The following is a 15,179-nucleotide window of genomic DNA, read 5'->3' on the forward strand; positions in this document are numbered from 1 at the left end:
GTCATCCGAGCTTTACGTGTAAAGGAAAATGAAAAGGCGCCCCGTTAACGGCAGATGAGCGAAAACTCCATCTTTCCTGAACGAAGGGCACGACTTGGAGCGTCTGACAGGTGAGTCGCTGGGCGTCGTGTGAGGAGAGCGATAGCTGCTTGGCTAACGCTAGCCCAACGGTCGCCTTCGGCGGCTGAGGGCAGTAAACCCTGAAACGGCGAGTTCAGCTGTGGTGGCGTTCAGACAGGGGGGTCCCGTGTGGTGGATTCCGTTATTACGCCCCCGCCCCCCACTCCCGCCCTCAACCTTCCTGCCCCGGGGCGCCAGCTAGCTCAGCTGTATGTGTTTTGACAGGGGGGTGTCAAAGAAAAGGCCTGCGCTAGCCAGCTAACTACCGTTAGCGGTTAGCTCGGGCCTCGGGCGCACAGTGAAGTCCGTCTCTCTGCCTGTATCTCTCTCTCTCTCTCTCTCTCTCTCTCTCTCTCTCTCTCTATCGATCTATCTATCTATCTGTATACACATCTTGTGTCTTTTAACTTACCCGCGTCGTTGTTCCTGACAACGCACATCCTAACCTACCTCCCTAGCTAAATTCCTGGCCAAGCAGCCGTCTAGCTAGCGTACGCGTCGACAAGGCGGCTGTGTGATGTCTGAAGTGTTTTTAAAGGATTAGTCGTGTGATTAGTCATCTGGCTACCGAAGCTGGATACTGTAACACTAAACCCGCATATTAACCCAGCTCTCTGTGCGTTAGTGTAACAGTAATCCACCTAGTCCTCCATCTTAGGTAGGTTAGGTCAGCTGGCATGATGCACAGGAGTAACTGGCCATGTCTGAGGACTTTGACTAGCCTCAGGTACCGTTAGTCTCCAGTGTCGCGTGTGAACGGACCCCTGGTCTCCCGCCGCCGTTAACGGGGTCACGGAGGCTCTGCTACCCCTGTGTGGGCTCGCTACGTTACGCGTCGTTGTGTATGTCAGTGAAAGACAATGAACAATAGTCACAGGCGGCTACTGTTCACACATGACTTCACCGGAACGAGGGAACGAAAACAAGTTGTTTCTGGAAACGCTGCATTTTTTTTTCTTTTTTTTTGCATGCATGCACGAGCCTGCGGAAAAAAAATGTACGTTTTAAATAAATCAGGAGCTCGTGCCGTATCATTACGTGTTAACACTAACCACTGTTAATGCTCTCTGTGCGTACAGAATGGCGAGCTGTGGCGAAGTCGATCACAACGTGGACAAGGTAGCCTCAGGTAAGAAGGTGGGCGGGGACTCTGTGACGGGCAGCAGTGGTGGCCCCTCCCCTTCTTCCCCGGTGCTTCCTGTGCTGGAGTGTGCCATCTGCCTGCAGAGCTGCGTGCACCCTGTACGGCTGCCCTGTCGCCACGTCTTCTGCTTCTTGTGCGTGAAGGGCGCGTCCTGGCATAGCAAGCGGTGCGCCCTTTGCAGGCAGGAGGTGCCTGAGGACTTCTTGGAGCGGCCCACCCTCCTGTCGCCCGAGGAGCTGAAGGCGTCGGCGTCGGGCGGACGGGGGCCGGGCGCAGGGGGCCACGCCTGGTACTACGAGGGTCGCAACGGCTGGTGGCAGTACGACGAGCGGACCAGCCGTGAGCTGGAGGACGCCTACAACAAGGGTAAGAAGAGCGCGGAGATGCTGATCGCCGGCTTCCTGTACGTGGCCGACCTAGAGAACATGGTGCAGTACCGGAGAAACGAGCACGGCCGGCGCCGCAGGATGAAGAGGGACGTGGTGGACATTCCCAAGAAAGGCGTGGCCGGACTGAGGCTGGATCCCGAGCCCGGGGGCGGAGCGGATTCGGCGGCTGTCGGGACCCCCGCGGGTGGGGCTTCGGGCGGGGACTTGACGGACGTAGCGGGGGTGATGGAGAGGGAGAGCTCGGCGGACGGAGCGGACACGGGCGTCAGCAGGGGGCGGTCCCAGGCCGGGTTCGCCCCGCCCCCCGTACGGCCGCCCACCGTGCTGGGAGGACACCCGGGCAGCCCGGCGGCTGCCTCGGCGCCGCTCTCCCTTGTACAGGTGCTCTCCCAGCTCAGCCTGGGCCCCGCCAGGCCAGAGGAAGAGGAAGAGGACGAGGACGACGAGGAGGACGAGGAGGACGACGAGGACGACGAGGCCGCTCCCAGCGCCTCGGGGGACGAATCGGAGTCGGGCTCCAGCGAGGGTGAGGCGGGTGGCGGCGAGGATGGGGTTGGAGCACGAGCAGAGGGACCTCAGGGCAGGCACAGACTGCAGCAGCTGGACAGACTGCCCCGCGCTGGTGGGTCTGGCCGTGACGGCGGTGTGCGCTCACGCAGCCCAGATGGGCAGTGCACAGTGACGGAGGTGTGACCCATTGCCACGGCAAAACACCCGCCGTGACCCGACTGGCCGCCTGGCTGCCTCTGCTCTGGGTACTGCTAACAAATCCACGAAAAAGCAAAAAAAAAGGAAAAAAAGCAACAAAACACAAAAAAATGCAAGTGAATCTCAGAAGTTTGATTCACAGACGGCCTGGAACAGGTGAAGACCGGCAAAGCGCAGTTTTGTCTTAAGAAACGCAGAGGAGTTTGAGTGAGGCTGCTGTGTAATGCAGGTCCGGGGAACCACACAAATGTCACGTGCAATCTGGGGAAAATGACTGCTGTAATAATGTCTCGCTCAGCCTGGAGTCTGCATGTCTCGCTCAGTCTCCATCTCCTTTCTTTCATTCTTTTTCTTTCCTTCACTTTTTCCTGTTCTCTTTGTTGCACTCACTCACTCGCTCCCTCTCTCTCTCTCTCACTCTCCTCTACCCCTCTCTCCCTCTCTCTCTCTCTCGCTCTCTCTCTCTCCCCCTCCCTCCCGCTCTCTCTCTCCAGCAGGGCTGTGTTCCATAATTCTGCCATTACAGCTTCAGTAAAAAGTCCTCAGTCAGTTGACATTTATTACTCATAGTGTTTCATGATGTGAGACTTAGAATCACCAATTTCAACTGTGTGTGTGTGTGTGTGTGTGTGTGTGTGTGAGAGAGAGAAAGAGAGAGAGAGAGAGAGAGGGAGGGGGAGAGAGACAGACAGACAGAGAGAGAGAGTGTGTGTGAGATCCTTATTGGGCCTGGTTTGTTTGTCTCATCTCAGCGTGTGAGTTTCATGAAGGCTGAAATACTATGAACTCTGGGATGTGGCATTTTATTTGAAATTTTACCTGTAGTTGTAGTTTTCTGTTATTGCTGTCCAGTTGCAGTTTGAAATATTAATCAATTAATTTCAGTCAACTTTTCATGTCCATTTGTTGATATTTGTTGTCAACAAAGCAACAACAAAAAATGAATAATAATTATATAACTTCTTTTGGTGTACTTTGTTTTATTGTGTTTTCTTTTTGTTACTAAGTTTATCAGATTAATAAAGTGTTCTCTATTTGTCTGAAGTGAAATTCATTTGTTTTTTCCATGGAGTTCAAGGCCTCACATTGACTGATGACTCTAGAAATGTGTTTCATTGCCCCCGATGTCTTCCAATCTATGCGCCCTCTTAGAAGGCCTGTACAGTGATGTCCAAAGTACATCCAGAAACAACTTCAACTTTGTCCAGTCATGCCTGACTACTTTGCTTTAGCCCTGGAACCAATTAGACTGGTCAGAAAGTGTCAAAGGTTTCAGAGCTGTATGAGATCAGAATAAGAAGGCATCTCTACAGCTCATGTTTCTGAGGAGGCAAATGATGTGGGGTTGGTGTCTAAGCTTTGGCTTGGGAGATTTCGTAACAGCGGGTTAGACGTGGTTCAGTGGGACGTGCACAGCTTTGTATGGAGGAGATTTACTGAATTCGGTGCAAATCGAATCACAATCAAAGCCTTTCTGTGGATTAAAAAGTTTAGCAGAACTTGATAACCTTTTATGAAGTTTTATGTGTTCTGTCTGTTCAGGACTCACACCTGATTGAAATCCCCACGAGCCTTTGTTTCCCCCTGGCACAGGGAGGAGGTGTCTTGACCGACCAACGTTTAGACCCTCAAATACCCCTGCTGTAACACTCATGCACTAACCGCACAAACGGGGTCATAGGTCAAGTCCTCCTGGTCCATGGTATATAAGTCTACACTGTGCCCACAGAAGCCAACAGTGTGAGATGGGCTCAGAGAAAACTGGAAATTCAATAAATACCTTGCAATAAATTCACACAACATGAAGTACAAAAGGACGGAGAGTTACGCAGGGCAACATAATGTACGTGTCAGTAGCTTGTGTGTCATCGGGAGAGATCTGTAAACTGAAAGATGTACACTTTGTCAGGATAGATGTATTGTAGGGGCAGTAGAGACACCGCAATGATCTCTGCCGTTCTCGCAAACCACTATGGTTTTTTTTTTGGCCGGAGACAGAAGACTGCTGATACCAGATCGTGACCCAGCTGGTCAGAACGCGCCAGCCCCTCTGTAGAGAAGGTGTTGAGGACAGAAGGTGGCGTGTGTGTTGTTCTTGACTGTAGCAGGAAGGGAAGACTCCTCTGGGTCCTCTTGTGTGGACCGATGGTGTTGAGGGTAAGGTCTTCTGTAATCTGCATACCAACAAAGTCTAATGTTTTTGACTTTCTCCACAGTGGTACTGTTGATGCGCAGAGGAGCATGCTCGCTGCCGGTTCTAACGAAGTCAGGAAATGAGCCATGTAATTTTGTCAACATGACGAGGCAGATTTTTATCTTTGCATGAGTCGTCAAATGGTTCCGCAACCACCGCCACGCCCCGACCCCATATGCTGACTCATCATTTCTGATGAGGCCCACTAACGTAGTGTCATCAGTAAATGTGATTTTTATTTCTGCAGCACTAGTTAGCAACATGGACAACAACGTACAGAGGAGCAGCCCTGGGGTCTGCTGTGCTGGTACTGGTGGGTGATGCTGACGTTGACCTGACACACTCCCAGTCGGAAAGTCTAGGATCCAGTTGCGGAGGGAGAAATCTCAAGTACTTTGTATGTTTCTGATCAGCATTCGCACATAAAGGTTGTTTTTCCCGGTGCGTCACTGAAGTGTGGGCGGCAGGCGCGACAGTGTTCTGTGTGCAGCTGTTGGGCCGGCAGGAAAACTGAAATGAGTGAAGAGTGGTAGGTCTTTGAGCATTCCGTGACCAGATGCTCAAAGAAATTCATGAATTACTGTGAGTGTGAGTGCTACAGATCAACATTCACTGAGGCAAGCTCTTCCGAAGTTCTCGGGAATTACTGCCTGAGGTCTGTAAAGACAGGAATCCCTTCCGTGCTTCAGGGAGCTGTTGGAGATGTCTGTTAGCACATCTGCTGAGCGCTCTACCAGGTTTGTTGTCAGAGCCAGCAGCCTTTTTGAAGTTATCTCTAGACAGAGTTTTCCTGACCTCCGCTGTGGTCAAACTTTGTGGACGGTGACAGGCCGGCTTGTTCTGTGCTTCCGATCGTCAGCTGAAATCATTCATTGTGTCTGAGGTTCAGGCCTCTCAATTCCGGATGTGTGCGTGCCCCTAACCCAGCATGACCAGCAGGAGGCGACATGAGTAAAGGCATGTACTGGGACAAGTCCAAGGATGGGAAATGCCATCCCATCATCCCTCCCTCTCTCTCTCAAACAGAGAGGTCCTGCTTCATCCCTCTTTCATCCCGGTGACAATGCGTGTCTACACAGTCTCAAAATCGAAATCTTTTTGATCTGCCTTTCTATTTGAGCAATAATTGTTCTGGCTGTGTTTGTATTTGGACAAGCTGTCAGTTTCTGGGTCACTCGCTGAAGTGGCACTTATAAAGCTATTTTACTGCAAACACACAATCCTTTGATTGTGCCTTCATGTTTTCAAAAACTAATGTTTGTGAAGATAAGAGTTTTTTAATGTGTTTGTGCCTGCTGATGGTCACTTTGAGAAATATTTCATTCCAGACATTCACAACTTGTCCTTTGCCTCAAATGCTGAATGAACCCCCCCAGTTTCAGCAGTTTCAGCCAGCGCGTGGACTGGGGGATGACTTCAGCTGTGGCCGATGTCCAGAGTGGTCAAGAGCATCTGAAGCTGTGCTGCTCTGCTTCCCCACCCTTCCCAGTGTTCCCAGCCCTCGTGCGGCTCCCCAGTTCAGGATCGAGGTGTCACGGTGAGTCACTTCACCTGAAGAGGCTCTGCTCTTCTTCCTCCACATACGCAAGCACACACTTGATGGTCTGTTCTCGTTTTCTTGCGAGGTTCGTAGTCTTAAGCACCCTCCACAGAGCTGGCCATAGCAATTTCACCAGGAGCAAGCCTTGTGGAAGAAAAAGTTTGGTATTTCTGATGTAAATTTGAGATGTCTCTCCTGTCACGGTGCACTGCCACTCCAGATGCTAATTGTTTACTGAGGCTTTATTTACAATATTTCTTCAGCAGCAGTTTTTCTCACAACTATTAAAGAAACACCTCCCTTGGAGAAAAATAACTAATAAAGTAGTCCAGAAGTGATTTTTAGGTCATTAGTGTTTTCACCGACACTGTGATGGTGTGAATGTAGATGGGGTTATTGATTTCAGCGATGGCTCGGCGTGTCGGTAATCAGTGTGGGATGGGATGCGCTTTGGAAGATGGCCAGTCCAGCCCTTGACAGAGACCACTGCCTGACTCTGGACAGCAAGAATCGACCCTACAGGCGAATTACCTAAATGTCAAGCCCATGTCTCGAACACGGTGGCCGTGAGGAGTGGGGAGTGCGGGAATCTAGTTTACTGGCGCATGTAATGACATGACTGCTATGACCAGAAAAGTGTCTGAAATGACGAGAGCAACAAGTTTAGAGTTTGAAAGTCACAAGTGAGTGGAAGGCAGAGCCGTGCCCAGAACAAGACTTATGGGATCATGTTGTAGTGTGAGAGAGAGAGCGCATCAGGGTGACATCAGATAATGGAACCGCACCCTGCACTCAGTAACGTCTGCGGTGAAAATAGAAGGAGTAAACACTATTACTGTACATCACACTCACAGCCTGGCCACGTGTTTGCATGGTGGTGTTAGTGTAAACAATGTCAATGTAACAGTGTTTGTTAATTTAAACAAAAATTGTTTACTACTACTACTAATAGCTTAATAATAGATTAATAACTGCTGTTGAGACTTGTTTAAACGGTACGTAAGAAAACAGTGTTCAAAGGGAGAGAGTATCTTTAAATATGGAGTATTCAGCTGAGAAACTGAGCCATTTTAAGCTTGTGATGGGAACAATGTTGTGGTTCATTCATGATGATGCTGACATCCTGGTGGTCCTATGGCAGTACAGACATATATGGTTATATATTATATATAGAATATACATATATATTACATATTATAATTAATATACATTATATGGTTTTAAATTAAAATAAAAATTGAATTGCTTAGGAAACCAATCATTTTTAAACAAAGGCTACATTAATGTAGTGTGTGTGTGTGTGTGTGTGTGTGTGTAACAGGAACATGGTGTCAGTATGCAGACACTGGAGAGACAGGAGTGTGTTCCTGGTTAGATCACACGGCTAAACCCACTCACCCCTGCATCTCTTTCATTTTCTCTCTGGTGTCTCAGTAGGGCGGCGAGATCCATGGACCCTCTCACTCCTGGAATAGCCGCAAAGACCAGCGCGCGTCCCGACTCACTTACCAAACCTGCTGCCCTGCTATTTCGGATTAGCGGTACGGAATGCTCTTACGGTAGTGGCCGCGTGTGTAGGAGAGACAGTGTGTGTGTGTGTGTGTGTGTGTGTGTTTATACGGCATCTATAAACCAAGTGTATGCGCTTCCCGTGCCAAGAAGCTGAAAGGCACATAAACTCAGACTAGCGATGTAGTGTTGATGGTCTCCTGAGCTCATCCAGCAGGTCAGGAACCACAGCCTGTCAGGCTCGTATGTGGGTGTTGGAAGTGCAGGCTCAACAAGAGCTCTGAGTGTGTGTGTGTGTGCGTGGGTATATGAGTGTGTGTGTGAGTGTGTACCACGCGTGCTCGGTCTTGCTCAGGGATCAGGTGCTAATCCGCCCTGGGGCCAGCAGCTCAAGGTCCAGACACTCTTCCCCTTCACTTACACGCTCTCCACAGCCACGCTGCCTTCTTACACACACATGCACACCCACACCTACCTCAGTGTCCAGTTATACTTTGTATAGCTGGCCTCTAGCTGGGTGGGCTGCTCTGTGGTATTGTGCATGATTGGCTGTATGTTCTGGTTTTATTCAATTTGTTATAAGTTGTCCTGATCTTCCTCCGTCTTAGGAAAGTCTTCCTCTGTCTTCATGTCTTTTCTTCCTTCTCAGTGAGTGTTATGAACTCCTTCAAACTAAGGAATCTGCTCTCACTCACACTGATTTGTCAATATTGTTTTAAATAACACATTTCTTTTCACTTCTAACAAACCACAAACAACAGAACCTCCGCTGACTTCATTATGGATGCCCAGTCTGGCCCTTCTGAAGTGGGATTACAGGTATACCAGGATTAGGCCATGCTGGAACTTTGACACAAATCACCATGGCAACTTTCAGACCCTGTCTAAACCTGTCATTTTAGAGCAAGCAGCAGTGGGAGGCTGTCCTCAGAGACTGTCCCCGTGTTTACTTTAGAGACTGTGCCCCGCGTTTACTTTAGAGACCGTGCCCTGCGTTACCTCAGAGACTGTCCCCGCGTTTACTTTAGAGACCGTGCCCCGCGTTACCTCAGAGACTGTCCCCGCGTTTACTTTAGAGACCGTGCCCCGCGTTACCTCAGAGACTGTCCCTGCGTTTACTTTAGAGACCGTGCCCCGCGTTACCTCAGAGACTGTCCCCACGTTTACTTTAGAGACTGTGCCCCGCGTTACCTCATTTCACTGTCATTGATCTACATCAGCTGTGTGGACAGAGTCCCAGATAACCACAGCACAGAGGTATTCAGACTACATGTCCGCTCAACCCAGGGTGTGTTTACTCTCTGACTAGGCTGCTGTGTGTGTGTGTGTGTGTGTGTGTGTGTGTGTAAGGATGACCATACCTGCAGACTCGCTCGGAGTACCTCAGGAGGCCTGAGAACTTTGAGTCTGTTAAACTTTTTTTTCCCTCAATAACAATACAAATACCTTTTCATTATATGCGCTGTAAAACACTTAGAGAACAAAATGTCAAAACATTGATTTAAAAAAGGAGACTAAGAATGAACTAATCTCATTGGCGGTTCATATGTCAGATCCAAATGTTCTGATCTGAAATCAGTTTTCAGTCCAAGAGTCTGGACTGATCTCATACTAGATTACATAACCGAGCAAGTGAATGATCCCAGATCAGTGGCCGTGGTTAATGGAGGCACGAGAGGTGGCGAGTCTGAGTCTGACAGCACGGCGCCGTCTGGTGCTGGAAATAGATGGTGAGCAAACGTGGCACAGACGCCTGAGTACACTACATCACATACATCACACAGACAGACAGACAGCACAGAACACAGACGCCTGAGTACACTACATCACATACATCACACAGACAGACAGACAGCACAGAACACAGACGCCTGAGTACACTACATCACATACATCACACAGACAGACAGACAGCACAGAACACAGACACCTGAGTACACTACATCACATACATCACACAGACAGACAGACAGCACAGAACACAGACGCCTGAGTACACTACATCACATACATCACACAGACAGACAGACAGCACAGAACACAGACGCCTGAGTACACTACATCACACAGACAGACAGACAGCACAGAACAGACGCCTGAGTACACTACATCACATACATCACACAGACAGACAGACAGCACAGAACACAGACGCCTGAGTACACTACATCACATACATCACACAGACAGACAGACAGCACAGAACACAGACGCCTGAGTACACTACATCACATACATCACACAGACAGACAGACAGCACAGAACACAGACGCCTGAGTACACTACATCACATACATCACACAGACAGACAGACAGCACAGAACACAGACACCTGAGTACACTACATCACATACATCACACAGACAGACAGACAGCACAGAACACAGACGCCTGAGTACACTACATCACATACATCACACAGACAGACAGACAGCACAGAACACAGACACCTGAGTACACTACATCACATACATCACACAGACAGACAGACAGCACAGAACACAGACACCTGAGTACACTACATCACATACATCACACAGACAGACAGACAACACAGAACACAGATGCCTGAGTACACTACATCACATACATCACACAGACAGACAGACAGCACAGAACACAGACGCCTGAGTACACTACATCACATACATCACACAGACGATGTACTTGAACATTAGTAGTGACTCAGCGATGTTCCTGAATGTTAGTGGTGACTCAGCGATACACCTAAAGGTTAGGAGTGACTCAGCGATTCACCTGAATGTTAGTGGTGACTCAGCGATGTACCTGAATGTTAGTAGTGACTCAGCGATGTACCTGAATGTTAGTAGTGACTCAGTGATGTTCCTGAATGTTAGTGGTGACTCAGCGATGCTCCTGAATGTTAGTAGTGACTCAGCGATGCTCCTGAATGTTAGTGGTGACTCAGCGATGCACCTGAATGTTAGTGGTGACTCAGCGATGCTGGTAGGTTAGTAGAGACACTATCTGTTTGAGGGGTGTTAATAACGAGGTATTAAACTGGTTTTGCGTTTTAGCGATAGAGGATTACTTAAGCGAGCCCTTATGTGATTTGTTTTTCTCTCTCTCCCTGTATTAATCAGTGCCGTGCCCCCAACCCAGTCATTTCCTGAGAGTAATGGGTACTTAATCACACATGCACCTACACCCCTCTCACAGGACAAAGACAGGCGCGGCGCGGGTCTGTCTGCGCAGGGACCGAGACGGTTTTGCTATTGATTACCTGTCTGTGCTTCCTGAACAGTGATGCAGTTACGCTTCCCATGGACGTGCATGTGTGAAGGAGATAGCTAGAGAGTCTTCAGTTCAGCAGTTAGCAAAACTTTCAGAAATGCAAATGATATATTTATGAAAATGTTAATGTGTTTATGGAGAAAGATCTGCTCTGTATCTCATGTAGGGGTGTATGCATGTTTGGAGCGCCTTACTTTTGCCTTCAGACAACCTGGGGATGGCGTTCCCGCACACACACACTACTGAACGCCTCCGTTAAGAGTGTTGGAAGTAATGGTCCGGTTCTGGAGGGCACTGAAGCGCATGGTCCGTGTCACGAGAGGCTGACCTAGGTGTGCTACTGGGTTTTGTTGGGTCTGCTAATGAGCACCAGGTGTTTAAGACAATGAGAGGTCACAGTATATGAGTTAACGAGAGCAGGAGAGTCAGAACTGCAGGTTACAAGAGTAAACAAGACAAAGGTGTGTGGCCACACACACACACATAGGGCATATAGGTACACAACAGTATTGAACTTACAGAAATATGACTCGGAAACTCACCAGCAAGACGAGTGCCTTTGCTAAGCAGACCAGTCAATTTGATCATACGTTCAGCTGTCCTAACAGGTGAAGCCGGGGGCGGGTGGGGATGGGTGGGGGCAGTGCCTGGGCAAGGCCCTAGATGTGACACTACCTCAGTCTGTTTAACATCCTGTCAGAAAGTGCTGGAGCACGTTAGGTTCTTGTCAGTGGTGTCAGGTGCTGGGATATGTATAAACACAGAGGTTTGTGGGCCAGTTTCTACTGGGCATGTCTAATTAGAATTGATATAATGCTTTATATCGTATGATAGAGTGTCTGGTGTCTGATATCAGTATTAAAGTGTTGTTTTACCCTCCTCAGGGTCAGACTGCAGCCAATGACCTTTCAGAGACGAAGACCTACATATGACATCACAGACCGCCCAGATATCTGTGCCGTATCATTTCTGCTAGTGTCACTATCTTTGGTTTTTATGATCATTGGGGGGTGGGGGGGAGGGAGGGAGAGAGAGAGAGAGAGAGAGAGAGAGAGAATGCATGCCAGTGCACGGTTACATTCAGAGTGGATTAGCTTTGTGTTAAATGCAGGGCTGATGACATGGCCAAGGTCACAGTAGCTGGTGAGAGCAGAGGGGAGTTCAGAGTTGGCAGGACAGAGAGTTTCAGCTCGCTTTCACCGCTGAAGAGGAGAGCGTGCACAATGACCTCACCTCACCTCACCAGAGTACCACTTCACTTCAGCAGTGCATGACCTCATCTCACCAGAGTACGATGCAGTCAGGCTGTTACTGCAGGTCATGGACTCCCAAAGGTTGAAAGGAAGACTGTGTGTGTGTGTTGCTGTTGGTCTATCTGCTGGACATGAAAACCCCTCGTCTTCCTTCTCTTTCATCAAACAGCGCCTCCTGCAGGAGGTAACCACCCCGTGGACAGCTGCTCAGGCAGCTACTGTTGACATCACAGCAGCTCCAATTTACATGCTCCACATTTCAAACATCTTCTTATTGACCAGTAGGTCTTTCGTGTGTTCGTTATGGTTCCTTATGACTTTCCTGCAAAAGTGGCACGGTCTCAGCCCCGTCCTGGAGGGTAGGCCCAGTTACAAGTGGAGTTTAGAAATGTAGTATAAATACCTCACAGTCTCGGACGATTGGCTTTTGTATTTTTGGGACTGTTGAATTTTAGTATGTACAGTGTGAGACGCGGTGCATGTCCTGATCATGTGAGCGTCTCAATAAAGAATTGCATGTGAGAGAAAAACAGTTAAAGAGAAAACCCATTTCATTATCCAAAGCATACGGGAGCTGTCCTACACCTCCACTCTTGAGGAGAGAGATCTCAGGAGGTATTCAGAATCTGACTGGTTTTAGGGGCAATAAAGGTGAAAAAAGCAGGCTGGTTATAACGAAGGCTAAAAGCAGTCACCAGGACTCAAACCCAGGTCTGACAGGAGATAAACATGAGCTCTGACCACTGGACCAAAGAGCAGCCAGAGCTCCCATTTAACAGTCTTCACACTGGTGGGTTTGCAACCCACAGCATTGTGGCTCAGTGATATTTAGCTCAAGTCCCAGGCAGGTGAGGCAAAAACTTTATTGGCTTTAGTAAGTACAAAAAAACTAGCTGATGTAACTTGAAGCTACAGACACTGATTAGTTTCTTGTTTCAAAAATACCTGCTCACCCTCTCCCACTGACCCATAACCCCTGCTCTTCACTCCCCCAGAAGCCCCAGGGGGGGACAATCATCATCAATCTTCCCCCTGGGGTTTCACACACACTCCAGCCTCTCACATGCCCTACACATCAGGAGACCTGCCTGGGATCTGACCCAAGAACCTCCTGTATAAGAGGCAAAGCCCACACCACTGAGCCACAGAGTCTCACACTGTGAATGCTTTTTTGGGGGGGAAATCCTGCTTTTAAAAATCACAGCAGTGCATTAAAACACTCTGGAAAAACAATTATTAGTGCTATCTTCCACTCCGGTGAAGGTAGTTCAGTGGTTATGGTACTGGTGTAGGAATCAGAAGATTGTTAGTTCAAGACCCACCACTGCCAACTTGCCCATGTTGGGTCCCTGAGCAAGACCCTTAATTCTGGAAGCTGTGGTCAGTCAGAAATCAAACTTTTATGACTTGGAATTGTAAGTCCCATCAAATAAAAGCATGAGCTACATGCTGTAAATGTAATTACCCTGAGCAGTGGCTTTATGGTCTGGTGTTTATAGAACTCTTCTGGGGAAGTGTTCAGGACAGGAGAGCCTCTGTTCTGTTGGGTCTTATTTCAGGTGAGAAGAAACCTGACTGTTCTGATGTGAAGTTTCTCAGCAATAACCTAGAGGATCTGTTACCAGAGGCGTAAAACAAAAAATATTAACGCCCCCTCTCACAGTGTGTTCTCTACATGCACCACCCCTTCACCAGGTAGTGGGAGTTCCAGGTCAGGGGGTCCCCAAGAGCTCAGCTCAGAAGGGTCAGAGATACAGCCCCCACATTCAGTGTAAAGGTCAGAGGGCATAATGCAGCTAGTTGGAATTTAAAAGATCTGACTTCCAATCAGCCAGCTGTGCCATGGCGGTGTGCTCATCCCTGTAGCTGGGCGAGTGTAGTGTGGTTCCATAACAAGCCAGTCATGTTTTCTTCCCAGACAAAGAAGGAATTTATTGTGTCCTCGCCTAGTACACGGTGCACATGGCCGATCAGACAGAGGACAGGAGCCACACTCACTCCTACGCCCACAACACACACAATAAAATCCCACAACACACTCACTTAAAAGACACAGCACACACACATTTAAACACACTGACATTTAGAGCCACAACACACATTTAGAGATACAAATCTTCACTCCACACTGTTTTTATTTAGAGACACAACACCCCCCACCCCCCACTTGGTATCGTCTTGAGACTGGTTTTGATCACCTAACCTCGGGGACAAGGAGCAAAGACGTCCTCCACTAAGATACTTGAGAGACAGAGAAACTCATACAGAAACCCCTCTTCACTCATCCAGGGATTGTTTGTGTTGTGCTCTGCCTACAGTTCAGATTACCCTGAACCTATATAAAAACAGATACAGATTACCCTGGATTACCCTGAACTTTTCAGATGCAGACTCTGACAAAAGAATGGAGGAAATATTCAGATTGGTGCTCAATAGTAATACAAACCTTTTACACATCACCATGAGCCTTTGAAGGGCTAATTTATGTAATAATAAAACTCATTTGTTTATACATATAAATTAGAATTCATTAGTATATAATTAAATAATATTTGCATGTTTCGTGTGTCCTTCTTTAGTAGCTGTTGGAGCCCTCTCTCTGGGGTCAAGTTTTACATAATAAGCCCACTCTGAATTGCAATTAGCAGTAATTTACCAGCAAATCCCAGCAGCTCCAAAACCCCGGACCCTTCTAGAACAACAGATTCAGTGTCATGCCCAGTGCAGGTCAGCCCACCCCAGTACAGCTAAACCCATTGCCATCACATTAGAACAGGAACACACAAAAGTGTTCACTACGTGGCACTCCCAGTACAAACACTGGATATCTACAAACCCCTCATCCGTGATGTCCAGAAAGCGCTCAAGTCCTGTTAGTCAAGGCCGCTCACCAGGAGACAGGTTCGTAAACACAGCTGTGATTCACTGCCTGATTTACTAATCCATCAAACTGGTGAAATAAACCAGCTTTTTCCAGGTAGTGCCCACATCAGCGCAAACGCTCGTGAGGTTTCAGAAGAACCGGACTCTCCCTCCTCATGAACGAATGTAGGTCCCCATACTTCTC

The 15,179-nt window shown here is 48.4% G+C and overlaps 1 protein-coding gene across 1 annotated transcript in view; it reads left to right on the plus strand.

The window, feature by feature from the left end:
* Positions 1-3,405, plus strand: part of rnf146 (ring finger protein 146) — a 3,854-nt gene extending 449 nt beyond the window's left edge. The window contains exons 1-2 of the mRNA XM_035521641.2: positions 1-110; positions 1,200-3,405. The exon at positions 1-110 is cut by the window's left edge and continues 449 nt beyond it. Of these exons, the coding sequence (XP_035377534.1) occupies positions 55-110; positions 1,200-2,346 (1,203 nt within the window). The 5' untranslated portion in view covers positions 1-54 and the 3' untranslated portion in view covers positions 2,347-3,405. The remainder of the gene's footprint in view (positions 111-1,199) is intronic.
* Positions 3,406-15,179: the final 11,774 nt, after the last annotated feature.

The sequence above is a fragment of the Electrophorus electricus genome, chromosome 21 (genome assembly GCF_041902795.1).
Source record: "Electrophorus electricus isolate QZ-2024a chromosome 21, ASM4190279v1, whole genome shotgun sequence".
In the NCBI taxonomy this organism is placed as follows: Eukaryota; Metazoa; Chordata; class Actinopteri; order Gymnotiformes; family Gymnotidae; genus Electrophorus; species Electrophorus electricus.